This window comes from Dendrobates tinctorius, unplaced genomic scaffold (assembly GCF_039654945.1).
Source record: "Dendrobates tinctorius isolate UK_male_01 unplaced genomic scaffold, ASM3965494v1 ptg000020l, whole genome shotgun sequence".
NCBI classification, from domain to species: Eukaryota; Metazoa; Chordata; class Amphibia; order Anura; family Dendrobatidae; genus Dendrobates; species Dendrobates tinctorius.
The window spans coordinates 23,968,170-23,987,168 of record NW_027361688.1 but is presented as its reverse complement, the minus strand read 5'-3'; the positions used below and the strand labels follow the sequence as shown (position 1 = coordinate 23,987,168).

The 18,999-nt window shown below is 44.6% G+C and overlaps 1 protein-coding gene across 2 annotated transcripts in view; it reads left to right on the top strand.

Moving 5' to 3' along the window:
* The window catches only part of GALNT10 (polypeptide N-acetylgalactosaminyltransferase 10), a 155,915-nt gene that overhangs the window by 109,359 nt on the left and 27,557 nt on the right, over positions 1-18,999 (top strand). For both annotated transcript variants that reach the window (XM_073567900.1, XM_073567901.1), the window contains exons 4-6: positions 1,561-1,727; positions 18,054-18,239; positions 18,589-18,772. In XM_073567900.1, coding sequence (XP_073424001.1) covers positions 1,561-1,727; positions 18,054-18,239; positions 18,589-18,772 — 537 coding nt within the window. The remainder of the gene's footprint in view (positions 1-1,560; positions 1,728-18,053; positions 18,240-18,588; positions 18,773-18,999) is intronic.

Genomic DNA, 18,999 nt, shown 5'->3' with positions numbered 1-18,999 from the left:
CACGGCCCCTGTCTTCCCGGCCACGGCCGCCTGTCTTCCCGGCCACGGCCGCCTGTCTTCCCGGCCACGGCCGCCTGTCTTCCCGGCCACGGCCGCCTGTCTTCCCGGCCACGGCCGCCTGTCTTCCCGGCCACGGCCGCCTGTCTTCCCGGCCACGGCCGCCTGTCTTCCCGGCCACGGCCGCCTGTCTTCCCGGCCACGGCCCCTCTCTTCCCGGCCACGGCCCCTCTCTTCCCGGCCACGGCCCCTCTCTTCCCGGCCACGGCCAGGCTCTTCCGACGGCGACAGGTACCCTCTTCCGACGGCGACAGGTACACTCTTCCGACGGCGACAGGTACACTCTTCCGACGGCGACAGGTACACTCTTCCGACGGCGACAGGTACCCTCCTCCAAAGATCGCATCCTTAAGCCATCACTAGTGACATAGACAGGAAGATTATGGAGATGTCGTAGCTGTTCTTATCAATACAGCTAAGCTGGGGGTCAGCTGTATTCTTTGGTATGGTAACTTGCAGCATTATAGTGACATAACTGCTTTAAGCAATTAGGGGCTGATTCATTAAAGCTTTTAAACTACAAAAGTGGCATAAAAGCTTTGAAAATTTGCACATTTTTGCGCAATTCAGACTTTTGAATTTTAAACGCTACTTTGGATCAGCTAACCGAAATGGGTGGTGGCAGGGCAGGGTGTGGTCACGCCCGCCTCTCCGTTTTTATGAAAATCTGACTAATAGTGCATACTGCTTAAAGGGGCTGAAATTGGCTGCATTATCTACAAATAAAAAATGAAGCATACTCACCTACCAATTTCCCCAACATTCCATTCCTAGCGGTGCCTGAGATCCCTGGCAATCTTCTTGCTTCCTCCTGTAGTGCAGCCAAGCATCACTGGCCGCAGAAGAGGAAGCAAGAAGACCGGAGGAGGATCTGTGCAAAACTAGAAGAGGAACAGCATGGGAAAAGAAAAAAGTTGGACAACCCTAAAGTTGACCACCTAAGTATCCTTTTAGAAAAATCTGATTAATAGTTTATATCTCAGATATTGAGACTGGCGGTACGGTACTTGTTGTAGACATCCCTAGGTCCTATGTCCTGTATAATGACACATGGTTGGCATTGTCGGAGTCCCCTTGTTGGGACCTTTCTCTGATAACTTGACCATTATCCTAGGGAAAATGAGAGCTTACCCTGTCGTTAATACGGACCCGTTTTATGATGTATATTCTTATATTCGTAGATTTTTGCCAAAAATACTATAAATTTGGGTTGTTCTTGGTGTTCATGAGAAGATGACGTGCATTATTTAGTAAGGTTATCGCAGTGTTTCAGACTGACAGATTGTGTGGCATGTTTCCACCAAGACCGGTGCCGCATCCTTACTCTGTTTATATCATCAGACAGAGCCATACAAATGGCCATCTCTACTTTCGCACCTCTTGGCCGGAGTTTTCCCAGACGTTCCCATGCCGTCCTCAGATGACATGAGCTCAGGGCATGTTCTGCATATGAAGCTGACAGCTGTCCCTTTTGTGTCCTCTCTCATATTTTTTTTTGTCTAGCTGCAGGAACAAGCTCTATACGGCAAAGCTGCCAAATACCAGCGTGATCATCCCCTTCCACAACGAGGGCTGGTCCTCCCTCCTGCGGACCGTGCACAGCATACTCAACCGCTCTCCCCCGGAGCTCATCGCCGAGATTGTGCTTGTGGATGACTTCAGTGACAAAGGTGCGTGAGCGCCCCCTGTCCGCCATGGTGACAGAGGTCAGGCGTTTGATGGAGGAATGAATATAAAGATATTGTGTAGGCTCTTTAAATAGAACATCAGGTCTTTTCTCTGCTGTTTTTTATAGAAAAGGAACATTAAATGCACATTAAAGCCTGCACTTCACTTTAATGTATTGTGTATGTTCTCCAGAAACTTACGACACAGTCCGCTTTTATGTTCAATGCTTTTACCTACTTTAGTCATTATGTGACCAAAATCAAAGTTTGCTTTTATGGATCTGGATCCCTATGTCACTACTTTGCTGGGAATTAAACTTAAGGCTCTGTTCACATTCTCCTTGACGTAGACCTATGACAATACAAGAATACAGTGGTGTATATAAAAATATTAAAGGGGAGAAAAGGTTCTCTTTACCCTAGGATTAGGATTCTGTAAAAAAAATAACTTTTGACGCTTTTCAAGTCACCTGACCACTGCAGTCTGTGACAAGCTGCAGCGGTCCTGTGACTGAATCACAATGCGGTCATCGCTTCTGGTGCTGGCGAAGACCATGGAGTGACTTACCATAGAACCAGAGGTGTTATCCGAGTATGCTCCTGTGTTAAGTGCTCTTTCACATGTCTGTACGTGTGGTGACAGTTTTCACATGTACTGGAGACACATGCATAAACCCATTCAAGTGAATGGGTCTGTGCACATGTCAGTGTGTTTCGACAGACCATGTGTCCGTGGGCAAAACATGCTGACACGTCCTTTTGTTTTATCAGCAGCTCGGGCCGCAAAACGTCCCGCACACATGCACATGGATGACATCCGTGTGTCATAAGTGTGACATGTACCGGCGCCTGAGAATCAGCTTTACTGTTAGCGCTGTTCTCCGGCGCCGGGTTCTGAAGACAGCTCACTTCACTGTCCCCTGCTCTGCCAGCGATCAGCACTAACGGGAGAATGTTTATAGTTGTATTCAACTGATAACAGTGAGAGCAGCCAGCGACTGATGGGAGTATTCATCAGCGCCGCCTGCACTATAAATAAATAAATACATTAGAAAAATGAGTTGGATTTCCCTGTATTTTTGATAACCAGCCAGGCAAAACTGACAGCTGTGGGCTTTAACACTCAGCTGTCCACTTCACCAAGGCTTGTTATCAAGAATAGATTGGTCCCCATGAGTATTTTTTAATTATTTAATTAATTTAAAATATTGGCGTGGGGTCCCCCCCATTTTTGACAACCAACCCAGCTAATGCACACAGCTGATGGCTGGTATTCTCTGGCTGGTAAAGGGCCATGTATATAGACCCCTCCCCAGCCTAAAAATAGCAGTCTGCAGCCGCTCAGAAAAGGAGCATTTATTAGATGCGCCAGTTCTAGTGCTTTGCCTTGCTCTTCCCATTTGCCATGTGGCGGTGGCAAGTGGGGTTCATATTTGTGGGGTTGATGTCACCTTTGTATTGTCTGGTGACATCAAGTCCATGGATTAGTAATGGAGGGACGTCTATAAGGCTAGTTTCACACTAACATTTCACTGACCTGCGTCAGTCTGTGCACGGCCGCTGCTAAGCTCCGCCCCCGGCCGCGCCTCCTCCGGGACACTCCACCTATGGGCGCATGGCGCTGCGTGCGACCTTTGTACCCTATCTTTAGCAGGCCGTGCGCAGGTAAGCATTTGCCGGCGCATGCGTCCTTTTAACGGTGCGCCAAATGCACCGCGTTGCATGACGCACCGTGAAAAGGACGCATGCGCCAGCACACACATGCCTGTGCACAGCCTGCGTACCCAATGCTAAAGATAGGGTACGCAGGTTGCATTCAGCATCATGCGCCCATAGGCGGAGCGGCCGGGGGCGGAGCTTAGCGGCGGCCGTGCGCAGACCGACGCAGGTCAGTGAAACGCTAGTGTGAAACTAGCCTTAGGCCCTGTGCACAAGGTGCAGATTCTGTGCAGTTTTGCAGCAGATTTGGCCTTGCAGAACTGCAGTAGAACTGCACGTGATATACAGTACCATTTAAGGCTATGCAAAACAAAAAACGCTGTGCACATGCTGCAGATTATTCCGCGCGGATTTGGTGCGGAAGGCTATGTGCACACACTGCGGATTGGTCTGCGGATTTTGATCTGCAGAACCGCAGGTAAAACCGCAGGTAAAATACCTGCGGTTTGGCCCTGCGGTTTGCCACCTGGACAATGGAATAGGTGGCAAACCGCAGCAGAATCCGCAGAAATAATTGACATGTCAATTGTTTCTGCGGATTCAAATCCGCAGCGTGTGCACAGCAGAATGTTAATCCCATAGAATAGCATGTTACTGTACACTGTCTGCAGAACTGCTGCGGCCAAAACCGCAGCGGAACCGCAGCGTGTGAACATAGCCTTAAAAAAGCAGCATGTCGCTTCTTTTGTGCGGTTTTGCTGCATTTTTCCACCTTCTCCATTATAGAAATCTGCATGTGAAAACTGCAGGGGAAATCCGCACAAAAACTGCACTTAGGCTATGTTCACACGCTGCGGTTTTTGCTGCGGTTCAGATGCGGTTTTGGCCACAGCAGAACTGCAGCAGTTCTGCAGACGGTGTACAGTAACATGTTATCCTACGGGATTAACATTCTGCTGTGCACACGCTGCGGATTTTTAACTGCGGAAAAGCTGCGGTTTTGAATCCGCAGAAACAATTGACATGTCAATTATTTCTGCGGATTCTGCTGCGGTTTGCCACCTATTCCATTGTCCAGGTGGCAAACCGCAGGTATTTTACCTGCGGTTTTACCTGCGGTTCTGCAGATAAAAATCTGCAGACCAATCCACAGTGTGTGCACATAGCCTTAGACACCTATCCATTACTAATCCTATAGTTATATTTAAATAAACACACAGCCAGAATAAAATCTTTTATTTGAAATAAAAGCAAAACAGTATTTTCCTTTTTTTAAAATAAATAACAGTTATACTTCCCTAACAAAATGAGGGAAAAATCCAGCTCCACGATATAGTGAAAAAAAATATCCTTTATTCACTTGATATTTCAAGCATAGAGGTTAAAAGTATCAGCATAGATAGTCATGAACAAGAGTGCTGTGACACCTGAAACGCGTCGATAACGCATCTTTTGCTGCTATCTATGCTGATACTTTTAACCTCTATGCTTGAAATATCAAGTGAATAAAGGATTGGTTTTTTTCACTGTATCGTGGAGCTGGATTTTTCCCTCATTTTGCTATGTTTCACGTCTTGACACGGCAGTTCCGTTCTCTGATTCCTGGGATGTCATAACTGGTGAGCTGGACTATATTTTACTTATATATACTTCCCTAAAGCCCATTCCATTGAAGCCCTTGTCTCCTGTAATAAAACAAAAAACAACCATAACCCTCGCTGTCCCACTGTAATGGTCACACCGCCTCCAGCAGGGCGAATTTATATGACATGCGTGACCCTGGATACACCGCCTCCAGCAAGGCGAATTTAAATAATAGAACGTGCAGCCGGATACACCACCTCCAGCAGGCGAATTTCAGTAGTACACGTATGTCGGGATACACCGCCTCCAGCAGGGTGAATTTCAGAATAAAGGGGAAAACCAGGAAAACAATTAGAATGGTGGCCCTGCGATAGGGAACGGGGACGTGGAGACCTCCTGCACTCCCCTGAGTCAGTGTCTCTACACTCCTAACGATCCCTAAGCCAGTTCCGCATCGGGCGCCGATCAGGATACCTGAAATCACTAGCTCGCCCTGAACCAATCCCTTACTAGTGAAGTGGACGGTGCAGAAACTAATCCCACTACTGCACTAAAACATACATTGAGGAAAGTGACAAACAGGAAAACACCACTTAGCTTTGCTCTGTTGCTAATGCTCCAAGCAGCAGAGTCCGACATCTGAGTGCATCTTTTCCTCCAACCGGATTCAACACCTGAGTGCAGCTTTCCAGCAACAAGAGTCCAGCATCCGAGTGCAGCTTTCCAGCAAGAGTCCAGCATCTGAGTGCAGCTCTCTTCCAGCAACAGAGTCCAGCATCTGAGTGCAGCTTTCACCATAGCTGCCACTCCACCAAGCTTTGCAAAAACTCCTCGCTGACACCATAGCTGCCACTCCACCAAGCTTTGCAAGAACTCCTCGCTGAAACCATAGCTGCCACTCCACCATGCTTTACAAGAACTCCTCGCTGACCCCATAGCTGCCACTCCACCATGCTTTACAAGAACTCCTCGCTGACACCATAGCTGCCTCTCCTCCAAGCTTTGCCAGAACTCCTCGCTGACACCATAGCTGCCACTTCAGGAATCTGCCTGAGCTGCCAGGAACTCTCTCTAGCTCCTTCCTTCACCAAGGATGGTTGGAAAACACCAATATCACCAACAGTGAGTGAGAACACCTGACACACCTTTATAGTTAGGAGCCAGAGTCTCACACCTGTTAGAGATTCCCGTGCAATAACGCTCACCACCACCGGGGGCAAACTAGAACAAAAGACACCACTGTGTAATAACCCTAATGGCCACCGGGGGCAAAACCAACTCTAAGCAACCAGCTCAAAGGAAAAAAAAGGTTAATTATTCAAAACAAGTCATATCCAACCTGGATCATGACACCCATGCCATAATCCATGTCTGGGGATAAACAGTTTTCAACCTGGATGGTGCCAAGATGCAACCGACCAGCCCGAGAACCACTGATGAATTGAGCTGCTGTGAGTGCAGCATCAGTGAGCAGCGGTGACGTCATTGAGGTTACCAAGGGTCACTAAGGCTTCTTTCCACGCCGGGCTGAACTGGGTTGACTTCAGCACGTCAGAAAAAGTCCGTGAGTTCACCGCGAGAAATTTCTCTTGCGCTAGCAGGGGGCAGTGATGTGAGCTGTCTTCAGCACCTGGCCCCAGGAAACAGCGTGAACAGTACTGATTTCCAGGCACCAGTACGTGTGATTCTGATGCGGCACACGGTTGCCACACGTAGTAAACACACAGATATCTCTGGGACTGTTTTTTCCAGGTCACAGTTTTGCAGCAGTCCAAGCAAATTTAAGAATCGTTATAATATATCTTATAAGTGAAATAATATTCTTGCTCCACTTATGAGCTGCCACTTCTCCCTTCTCTCTGCCTCCTGAACTCCCCATTTGTCTGGTAAAAAAGGCAGGTCACTGAGGGATCAGATTACAGCTGCTTATTGAAGTCTACAGAGAGAAGATGGAGGGGGGAGGGGGAGGAGGAGCCGAGTGAGAGACCGGGGAGAGAGACACTCAGACCTGTGCTCCTGCTTTCTAGTAAAAAGATTTATCTCACCCAAGCGCTGGATTCATACCTACACTGCTCAGTACTGCTGTATCTCGCCTTCCATGCTGCTGCTTTTGAACATGTATTACATATGGGTAGGAGAGCAGGAATCCATTGTGGCTGTGTGCGCAGTGTAAGGGAGACATCGTAGCAGATAGTCTACACCTAATAGCTCAGAGAGAACTGAAAACTAGTGCAAGAGCTTGCAGAGGGGAAGCCTGGTAAAAATTGCAGAATACAAGTCGTAGGCCAGAAATAGTGTTATTCCTCATCTACAGAGGGAACAGAAAGTATTCAGACCCCTTTAAATTTTTCACTCTTTGTTTCATTGCAGCCATTTGTTAATTTTTTTTCTCATTAATGTACACTCTGCACTCCATCTGGATGGAAAAAAACAGGAATGTAGAAATTTTTGCAAATTTATTAAAAAAGAAAAATATAAATATCACATGGTCATAAATATTCATACCCTTTGCTCAGTATTGAGTAGAAGCACCTTTTGAGCTAGTACAGCCATGAGTCGTCTTGGGAATGATGCAACAAGTCTTTTACCCCTTGATTTGGGGATCCTCTGCCATTCTTCCTTGCAGATCCTCTCCGGTTCCGTCAGGTTGGATGGTGAACGTTGGTGGACAGCCATTTTCAGGCCTCTCTAGAGATGCTCAATTGGGTTTAGGTCAGGACCCTGGCTGTGCCAGTCCAGAATGGTCAGAAAATTGTTATGAAGCCACTCCTGTGTTATTTTAGCTGTGTGCTTAGGGTCATTGTCTTGTTGGAAGGTGAACCTTCGGCCAAGTCTGAGGCCTAGAGCACTCTGGAAAAGATTTTCATCCAGGATATCTCTGTACTTGGCCGCATTCATGTTTCCTTCAATTGCAACCAGTCGTCCTGTCCCTGCAGCTGAAAAACACCCCCATAGCATGATGCTGCCACCACCATGTTTCACTGTTGGGATTGTATTGGGCAGGTGATGAGCAGTGCCTGGTTTTCTCCACACATACCGCTTAGATTTATCACCAAAAAGTTCTATCTTCATCTCATCAGATCAGAGAATCTTATTTCTCATAGTCTGGGAGTCCTTCATGTGTTTTTTTAGCGAACTCTATGCGGGCTTTCATGTCTTGCACTGAGGAGAGGCTTCCGTCTGGCCACTCTGCCATAAAGGCCCGACTGGTGGAGGGCTGCAGTGATAGTTGACTTTGTGGAACTTTCTCCCATCTTTCTACTGCATCTGTGGAGCTCAGCCACAGTGATCTTGGGGTTCTAATTTACCTCTCTCACCAAGACTCTTCTCCCACGATTGCTCAGTTTGGCTGGACGGCCAGGTCTAGAAAAACTTCTGGTGGTCCCAAACTTTTTCTATTTATGGATTATGGCGGCCACTGTGCTCTTAGGAACCTTGAGTACTGCAGAAATTCTTTTGTATCCTTGGTCAGATCTGTGCCTTGCCACAATTCTGTCTCTGAGCTCCTTGGCCAGCTCCTTTGACCTCATGATTCTCATTTGGTCTGACATGCACTGTGAGGTCTTATATAGACAGGTGTGCGCCTTTACAAATCAAGTCCTATCAGTTCATTAAACACAGCTGGACTCCAATGAAGGAGTAGAACTATCTCAAGGAGGATCACAAGGAAATGGACAGCATGTGACTTAAATATGAGTGTCTGAGCAAAGGGTCTGAATACTTATGACCATGTGATATTTCGGTTTTTGTTTTTTAATAAATTTGCAAAAATTTCTACATTGTTTTTTTTTCAGTCAAGATGGGGTGCAGAGTGTACATTAATAAGAAAAAAATGAACTTATTTTTAATTTACCAAATGGTGCAATGAAACAGAGTGAAAAATTTAAAGGGGTCTGAATACTTTCCGTTCCCTCATTGTACATAGACGGCCGCTTATTCTGAAAATTTCACCTGTAATGATAGGAACACTAAAGTTACAAATTAACATCTTGGTCAACGGGGAGAACACAATGGGCTAGAAAACACTGTTTCTTTTTACTGGGAATGCTATTTACTGCTGCCAGAGATGGAAGTAGATTGACTATGATTTTTTTATGACTATTTAACAGTTTCCAGAAGGTGAAGGAGATTGACTGGGAGCTTATTTTGTATTTTATTTACAGCTGCAAGAGATGGAAGGGGAGGTATACTGGAAATTTACTATGGACTATATTAACAGCTGCCAGATGGGGAAGAAGACTGACTGGGAGCTTACTTAGTATTTTATTTACAGCTGCCAGAGATGGAAGGAGATTGACTAGAATTTTTTTATGGACAATATTAACAGATACCAGATAGGGAAGGAGACTGGTGGGTGGGAATGGTAAACACAGAGTCCATGCCAGGGTTTTGGGAGTTGTAGGGAGAAAACAGAGAAATGGATCACATGACACTACCCAGCAGCGAGCTCGCTATTGCATTGATTAATAGTAGTGCTAGAAGGGGGCTCAGAAAGGGAAAAGGACAATTAAGAAAGGTATGTTTTTGGGATGAAACAGTGCACAATAGTTTAAATTGGTGGTTAATAACCTTTTGTAGAGTCCCTGTGGGTAGAGATAAGGGGAGGGGGGAAAAATAATTACTGATAGGAGTTTGTTATAAGTCTCCAAAAATAATGGAAGCAACAGAGAATATCCTCATAAAGCAAATAGATGAAGCTGTGACTCAAGGAGAAGTCATTATTATGGGGGACTTCAACTACCCTGAAATACATTAGGGAACAGAAACCTGCAGTTCCAGCAAAGGTAATAGGTGTCTGATAACTATGAGAGACAATTACCTTTCACAACTGGTTCAGGACCCAACAAGAGGGGGGGCACTGCTAGACCTAATATTAACCAACAGGCCAGACCGCATATCAAATGTAAGGGTTGAGGGTCACTTGGGTAATAGTGATCACAAATTAATAAGTTTTCATGTATCCTTTAATAAGATGTGTAGTAGAGGGGTTACAAGGACACTAAACTTCAGGAAGGCAAATTTCCAACGGATGAGAGATGATCTTGGTGCAATTAACTGGGACGATACCCTGAGACATAAAAATACACAAAGAAAATGGGAGACGTTTATTAGCATCCTGAATAGGACCTGTGCACAATATATACCGTATGGGAATAAACATGCTAGAAATAGGAGGAAACCACTATGACTGAATAGAGCTGTAAGGGGCGCAATAAGAGATAAAAATAAAGCATTTAGAGAATTAAAGCAAGTAGGTAGTGATGAGGCATTAACTAAATACAGAAGATTAAATAAATTCTGTAAAAAGCAAATCAAGACAGCAAAGATTGAGACAGAGAGACTCATTGCCAGAGAAAGTAAAAATAATCCCAAAATATTCTTTAACTACATAAATAGTAAGAAACTAAAAAATGATAGTGTTGGCCCCCTTAAAAATAGTCTGGGTTAAATGGTGGATGAGGAAAAAACCAATATGCTAAATGACTTTTTTTCATCAGTATTTACACAAGAAAATCCCATGACGGATAACATGATCAGGGATAAAAATTCTCCGTTAAATGTCACCTGCTTAACCCAGCAGGAAGTACGGCGGCGTCTAAAAATCACTGAAATTGACAAATCCCCGGGCCCGGATGGGATACACCCCCAAGTACTGCAGGAATTAAGCACAGTCATAGATAGACCATTATTTTTCATCTTTAAAGATTCCATAATAACAGGGTCTGTACCACAGGACTGGCGTATAGCAAATGTGGTGCCAATATTCAAAAAGGGGACAAAAACTGAACTCGGAAATTATAGGCCAGTAAGTTTAACCTCAACTGTGGGTAAAATCCTGGAGGGTTTTCTAAGAGATACTATATTGGAGTATCTGGAGAAGAATAACCTCATGACCCAATATCAACATGGGTTTACAAGGGACTGTTCCTGTCAGACTAATCTGATAAGCTTTTATGAAGAGGTAAGTTCCGGACTGGACCAAGGGAATGCAGTGGACGTGGTGTATATGGACTTTTCAAAAGCTTTTGATGCGGTGCCACACAAAAGGTTGATACATAAAATGAGAACAATGGGGATAGGGGAAAATATGTGTAGGTGGGTTAAGAGCTGGCTCAGGGATAGGAAACAAAGGGTGGTTATTAATGGAGCACACTCGGACTGGGTCACGGTTAGCAGTGGGGTACCACAGGGGTCTGTTTTGGGCCCGCTTCTTTTTAACATATTTATTAATGACCTTGTAGGGGGCATAGAGAGTAGAATTTCAATATTTGCAGATTACACTAAACTCTGCAGGGTAATCAATACAGAGGAGGACAATTTTATATTACAGGAGGATTTATGTAAACTAGAGGTTTGGGCTGATAAATGGCAAATGCGCTTTAATGGGGATAAATTTAAGGTCATGCACTTGGGTAGAACGAACAAGATGTATAATTATGTGCTTAATTGTAAAACACTGGGCAAAACAGTCACTGAAAAAGACCTGGGTGTATGGGTGGACGACAAACTCACATTTAGTGGCCAGAGTCAAGCAGCTGCTGCAAAGGCAAATAAAATAATGGGATGCATTAAAAGGGGCATAGATGCTCATGAGGAGAACATAATTTTACCTCTATATAAGTCACTAGTGCGACCACACTTAGAATACTGTGTACAGTTCTGGTCTCTGGTGTATAAGAAAGACATAGCTGAACTGGAGCGGGTGCAGAGAAGAGCGACCAAGGTTATTAGGGAACTAGGGGGTCTGCAATACCAAGACAGGTTATTACACTTGGGGTTATTTAGTTTGGAGAATCGAAGGCTTAGGGGTGATCTTATTACAATGTATAAATATATGCGGGGACAATACCAAGACCTTTCTAATGATCTTTTTACTCTTAGACCTGTGACGGGGACAAGGGGGCATCCTCTACGTCTGGAGGAAAGAAGGTTTAAGCATAATCACAGACGCGGATTCTTTACTGTAAGAGCAGTGAGACTATGGAACTCTCTGCCATATGATGTTGTAATGAGTGATTCCCTACTAAAATTTAAGAAGGAACTGGATGCCTTTCTTGAAAAGTATAATATTACAGGGTATATACACTAGTTTCCTTAATATTGCGTTGATCCAGGGAGCTAGTCTGATTGCCGTATGTGGAGTCGGGAAGGAATTTTTTTCCCCAATGTGAAGCTTACTGTTGCCACATGGGGTTTTTTGCCTTCCTCTGGATCAACATGTTATGGCAAGTTAGGACAGGATATGGGTTGAACTAGATGGACTTAAAGTCTCTCTTCAACCTGTTACTATGTATATCAACCCATTATTATCTGTTTTAGTATTACTGTTTTTTTAATTCTTTTTAAGAGTTGGTTATTTTACCATTGGGCCACGGTCACTTTACATTTTACCGTCACCTTGTGGGCCATATGTTGTCCCTCTGGACCCTGCGGGATTATTTAGTTTTATGCAATTTTTTTTTTATTCCTATTTTTCTTATCACTTCTATACCGTGTCCCCATCATGACGTCTTCTAAAGTTGCTCACCCCGTTTTGCTGGAGGAAGATGTCGCCCATAGCCATATATAATATTATATATCTTTTTTTTTCCTGATAACAGCGTTATTGATCTGTTTGTTTCTCCACATCGCAGCTCGGCGCGACGAGAGGCTGCAATCTTAAAGTATTTTCTCGTGAAGTGAATAAGACACTGCCGCGCTCTCTCGTCCCAGAAGCGACGTCAGCAAAAGCCATTTCTTTGTTGGAGCCTTCAATCAGAAACAAGGAGGCACTAATTGCTTGCTGGAGGGCAGTGTTTAAACTCTTTCCAACCAGTAGATTTTTGTGATTTATCATTTTTCTTTTTTACGAGGAGAAACTGAAGAAGCGATTACATTTTTTTAAAAAATTTTTTTCCTCTTTCGAGACGCGAGCAGCTGAAACTGTGCAGATAAATGTTCGCAAATCAGATTTACCTCCCAGTTTCTGTTAGCGATGCCGGTCCCCCCCCCCAGCTGTCGTATCCAGACGGCCGCACTGGGATCCAGCTGCAGGCAATGGGTGGCAAGCGTGAGGAACGCGTTAGTGCGCAGACTGGCAACAAAGCATATTTAAGGGAAAAAAAATCTTTGGGAACGATGGCCTCGAAACCTGCGCTTATTCTGGAACTTAGAACATTGATGTGCAGCGCCAAATCCGTAAATGGCTATTGGTAAAATAAGTCCCCTTTTTTTATAATCCTACATGAATGATCTATTTGTAAATAATACAACTTGCTCTTTAAGACTGCTAACTGCAGTGGATCCCAAAATTCGGCTGATCCCATTGGTAACAACCTAGTGCAAACTTTCATCAAAGAAGACCCATCACCTTTCCTGACATGTCCGTTTTGTTAAATTTTCAACCTTTTTTTTTTTTTTTTGCAAAAGAACAATTATTGAGCATATTTTTTTTTTTTTTTTGTGGACCTCAATATTGTATCATCTCTCTAGGAGGCTTGCGCCTACACAGTGTGACACTGGCAGCGCTAATTGGACATTGACGGACCCCATCAACAAGAAAAATCGTTTTTCCAGGAGGAGTAACATAGAAATGTCACAACAGTGATCTACTATATACTAAGTATATACTAAGCGTACCAGTCAGGAAAGTGATGGATTCAAGGTGGCAAAATATTCTAGTCTTGGCAGTTTTTTTTATCCTTCAAGGCGTAGCGTTTTTTTCACACTGCATCTTTTTTGTTTTCTTTTATTATATTCTTGAGGAAAGCTTATTAGACCCTCATTGACTAGACGGAAGCATTTACGTGGGGATGATTTTGCTGCAGAGCTCCCCAGTTCTAGGATCTGCGAGCGGTGGGTCGTACACTCGCAGTAGTGCTGACAATCAGGATAACAGAAGGCTTATTTATTTCCCGCTCCCTGATAAATAATTTCATACGCTTTGGCAGCTCCATCAATATAGGAATCTTCATGCTAAATTTGAACAGCTGTTCTTTTTTTTTTTTTTCCTTAGCAATCAGAGTAAATTATTTAGCTGCGCTCTGTCTGCCAGAACCCTAATTGCCTCCCTGAGAGCCTCTTTATTTTTCCACAGACCTCCCGTCTGTTCGTCCCCAAAGATTGCGGTAGAACAGTATCGGCTTCACTCTGTTGCCCTTTGGTTGCGTGTTGCCCTTCATCACTGATTATAATCTTAATGGAACACTTGGTGTTTAAGTGATAATTGCAACCTGTTGGACCCATAAACACCTCGTCTATCACACTTAAAGGCAATAAAGCCTGCCGAAAAGATCTAATTTTGGGATTTGTGCTGATCTTAAGCATTCTCTGCAGTATTACATATACTGTATGAATATTCTATTAAAATTTTTTTCAGCATATTAGACTTGTTTTTTTTAAAAAATAGATGTGAAGACTAAACTTAAATCTTTCACTGCATTACCTCCGCTTTCTCGTCTGCCTAGATCAGTGACGGCGAACCTTTTAGAGGCAGAGTGCCCAAACTGTAACCCAAAAAACACTTATTTATCGCAAAGTGCCAACACGGCAATTTAACCTGAATACTTGAGGTTTTAGTTTAGAAAAAACAACTCATGCAGAGAGCAGCCACAGACAGGAGCAGGGTTACCAGACTGCAGATATAAAGGTATCTGCGCCCCCATCCTGGTGTATGCTTTCCCCCCTCATCCTGGTATATGCTCCCCCCCCCATCCTGGTATATGCGCCCCCATTCTGGTATATGCTTCCCCCCCATCCTGGTATATACGCCCCCATACTGGTATATGCTTCCCCCCGACCATCCTGGTAAATTCTCCCCCATCCTGGTATATGTGCGCCCATCCTGATATATGTGCCCCCATCCTGCCGGCGCCGCTGTTCAACGCGTAGAAAGGAAAGAAAAAACATTAAAAACTGCTACTCATCTTCCTTCCTCTCCCCCACCGCGTCGTGTTCAGAAGCTAAAAGCTGATTTCGACGTCCTAGCGATGGGGGGTGCATGACGTCACTGCCATGCACACAGTCGTGTGTACGCTGACGTCCGCCGCTGTCCTCTGGGTAGCAGCGTGTATTCCACCGCACGGTCACGGCAGGTTTGTGCTCTGCAATACACTTCAGTTGGATGTGTGTCCAAGGACGCAGATCCAGCTGAAGGTAAGGGCTGTTGTCGCGGTGCCCATAGGGAGGGTTACGCATGCCATAGGTTCGCCCCCTCTGGCCTAGATAATCCCCCTAGATTAGCAATTCATGCTGTGTAATTTGCACCACAGTAAGGATTGATCAGTCTACTACAAACCCCATTTTGTGTTGTTGAAGGCCAACTTGCTGATCCGTGGTGGTAGAAGCGAGAATTGGGAACTGTCAGAGTTAGCAGAGTACATTGCTCGGCTTCCTATAGACATTTAACAGCGCGTGACGCAAATGTGGTACCACCTCTGCTTTTAGATGAGGCATTTTGGAGCTGTCTCCTCCAGAGCCCTCCATAAATCACTGTCCTTGAGACCATGAATCGCTGTCCTCGAGAGACCTCCATGAATTGCTGTACACCAGATCCCCTCCATGAAACGCTGTCCTCTGAAGTCTGACAAGAAATACTGTCCACCAGAGGCCATCTATGAATTGCTGTCTACCAGAGGGAGTCTATGAATTTCTGTCCTCCAGAGCCCTACAATAAACATTGTCTACCTGAGGCCTTCCATGAAACGCTGTCGTCCAGAACCCTCCAAAGAAACGCTGTCCTACGAGAAGCAATGTCCACCAGTGGCCATCTATAAATTGCTGTTCACCAGAAGCCTTTATGGAACACTATCTTCCACATCCCTCTGTGAAACAATATCTAACACTCCTCCGTAAAACTACAGCAAACACATAATTAAGGCACATCAGGAGGCTAGCCTACTCTACTGGGAGACAGAATGGGTAAATGTGGCACTAGCTCCTAACCAGCTTTTTGGTGGGCACACTTGTGTAGTGGTGACGCTAGAAGACCTTGCACCAGGACTTACACTTTCCAGTGGATGAGTGTGTTTTTTACACATGTTTGTCAATTCATTTCTATGATGTCAGAATCTGGATATCTAAAATTTGGAAATGTTTTTTTTTTGGACCTTCCTAAAAAATCCTCCTGGTCATTATCATTTTTACAATTAAGCTTTTTAAAGGAGAACTCCTATGGGAAGATACGGTCTTCTGCAGGTCCTCCCGTTGGGCCAAGTCCTACATGCCATCATCTTCTCTTCTTTGGCAGATGGAGCCAATAAAAGCTGGTGGTGCTCAGGAACAAGCCACCAACCCTTCTGATCAATGTGTGTTCTCCACAAGAGCCTTGAGATGGGGCATTGTGAACCAGAGGTCCCATTTTATTAAACAGCAGTCTGAAAACATTTAGTATTCTGGCAATTTCTTATTGAAGTGTTCCGCTAAAAACGATCAAGTAGACTTCATCTTGTCTGGGGAAATTGCGATTACATTTTTTTGACTCCTACCTTCCAGAAGTCGTTGCATTAATGTTCCTGTACCTCATTATTTTTGCTCCATTTTTGACGCTATAACGCTGTGAGAATCCTTGGCAAAATACATCTATCTGATCTCTCTGCTCTCCGCCGAGACCACTCTTTGCCATGTCTATTCCTTGAAAGCCACACACAGTTGCTAAATTATTAATACTGTAAAGCTTTAATGTCGGCCACGATGCCCCGGAGGACTGCAAGGGAAAAAGTTAAAGCAGTTGTGTTTTTTTGTTTTTTTTCTTTTCTTTTAAAGCACTAGAGGAAAGAAACATTATTTTGCAGGGAGTCGTGTCAGCAATCCGTGCCACGGCGGCAAAAGTTTGCTTTATAAATAATGACAAAACCCTACGGAAGAGAAAAGATATGATTTACAGAGAGACTGCTGTGCCGCCAATCCCACTAGCAGTGCCAGCTGGTATCGCTAGGGGGCACGGCGGCTCCAGCTGCTGCAGTACTGCTTTAGTGCAGAGGATGGCAGTCTTTAATTTTCCATATTTTTACACTATATAATCAATTCTAATTGATTATTCAAACTTTGCTTTCTTCGTGCATTAAAAGACCTCTCTTGCTGTCCGATCTATTGACGCTATGGTATAGAGCAAAAGGAGCTGAGCACAGTGATATAGCGATTTGTTGGAAATGATTTAGTGTCACCTTTATTTTATTTCTTGCTTATTCGGAGCTTAGGAGTCCAGTGGGCGGTCCTATCCTTCCTTCCTGTTACATCCCTCGCATGCTCAGATTGGCTGGGCGTGCATGTATCCTAGTAGGAAGTGAGGAATAAGTTGTAGCCAACACCAGCTTTTCTCTCCAGTACCAAAATGGTTAACCAATTGTTACACAACAGTCGGGAGGATCCAATACACATTAGATATATATTGGCCAATTTGGGTTGGAGTGTGTATGGCCAGAACTCAAACCCCTTTGGTACTGCCCAGAGATTTCTGTTTCTTAAACCCACCTTGCCAAGTAGCGTCAGATGTATTTTAGAGGGAATCTGTCAGAAAGTTTTTGCTGTGTAATCTAAGAGCAGCATGTTATAGGGATAGATACCCTGATTCCAGCGATGTGTCACTTGTTGGTCTGCCAGGTGTAGTTTTGATAGAATCCCAGTTTTCTCTGCTGCAGATCTAGCAGAGCTCGAAATGCTTGAGCTTTGTATAACTCCGCCCACACCACTGATTGGCTGCTTTCTGTCAACACTTTTTATTGGCAGAAAGTGGCCAATCAGTGTTGGGCAATCGGTTTGACCAATGGGCACGAGAGACCTAGTCCTGTAGTGATAATCTCCTGCTGATAAAACACTGATTTTATTGAAAACGCAGCCCAGTAAGTGACACATTGCTGGAATTAGGCTTTCGGCCCCTAGATATTTATGCTCTCTGATTACATAACAAAAACCCACTGACAGATTCTCTTTAAATGAAGTCTCTAAATGGTGTCTTTAAGGGTTTTTTTGTCTTTGAAATGAGCGGTGGTCCGAGACTACAGACCTCACCAAGGTCATTTTCGATGATGGATCATTCCTACCGTATTTCCCTTATAGATTTTTGATGACACTTGTAATCCGAATATTTCTCTATCTTCTCCGTTTTAGCGCATCTGAAGAAACGCCTGGAGGATTACATGGTGAATTTTCCTAAAGTAAGAATAGTCCGCACCAAGAAGAGAGAAGGTCTGATTCGCACGCGTATGTTGGGAGCATCTACGGCCATCGGAGAAGTCATCACTTTTCTCGACTCACACTGCGAGGCCAATGTGAACTGGCTTCCTCCACTGCTGGGTAGGCGCACCTCCGACACCGCTCCCCCCCCCCCTTGCCGGGTCCATGTACATCATTAGTCAGTGCAATTACTGTGCTCAGAGCATCGTACAGATCCACGACTTTTCCCTACTACAAAGTCCTATTTGTGTCTTCCCTCCTGTGCATCCTCATAGCAACCGTTCTCCGGAGGACTGGCATTTGTCACTTCTTTTCTAGTTTTGGCGGAGTGTCTGACCTAAATCTCTTACTACAAGGGAGATTATGTACAAACGGCTCATTCTGTGTTTTCTGTAATTACAGCTTATCTGCAGCGGCTTCCAACCAAGTTTTAGATTTGTCTAAATTGAAATTCTGTTTCTTCCCACAGATCGTATCGCACAGAACCGCAAGACAATCGTGTGCCCGATGATTGATGTCATCGACCACGACAACTTTGCGTATGGAACACAAGCTGGAGACGCCATGCGGGGGGCCTTTGACTGGGAGATGTTTTACAAACGCATACCGATTCCTTCAGGACTGCAGAAGTCCGATCCCAGCGAACCTTTCGAGTGAGTTCCGATGGTCTCGAATCCCATGTCTGGCCATCCACACCAAGCCCTTATCTCACTGATGCCAATTCCCTCCTACACTCAGTTATAATGAGCACCTACCCTCTTTCAGCATTTAAAGGCAAAGTTTCAGCAAGCAGTGGTCGCCATGTGACCACGTACTTGCGGGTCATACGATGACCAGGTTATAATTCACTTCTTTCAATGTTCGCATACTTGAGGTCATG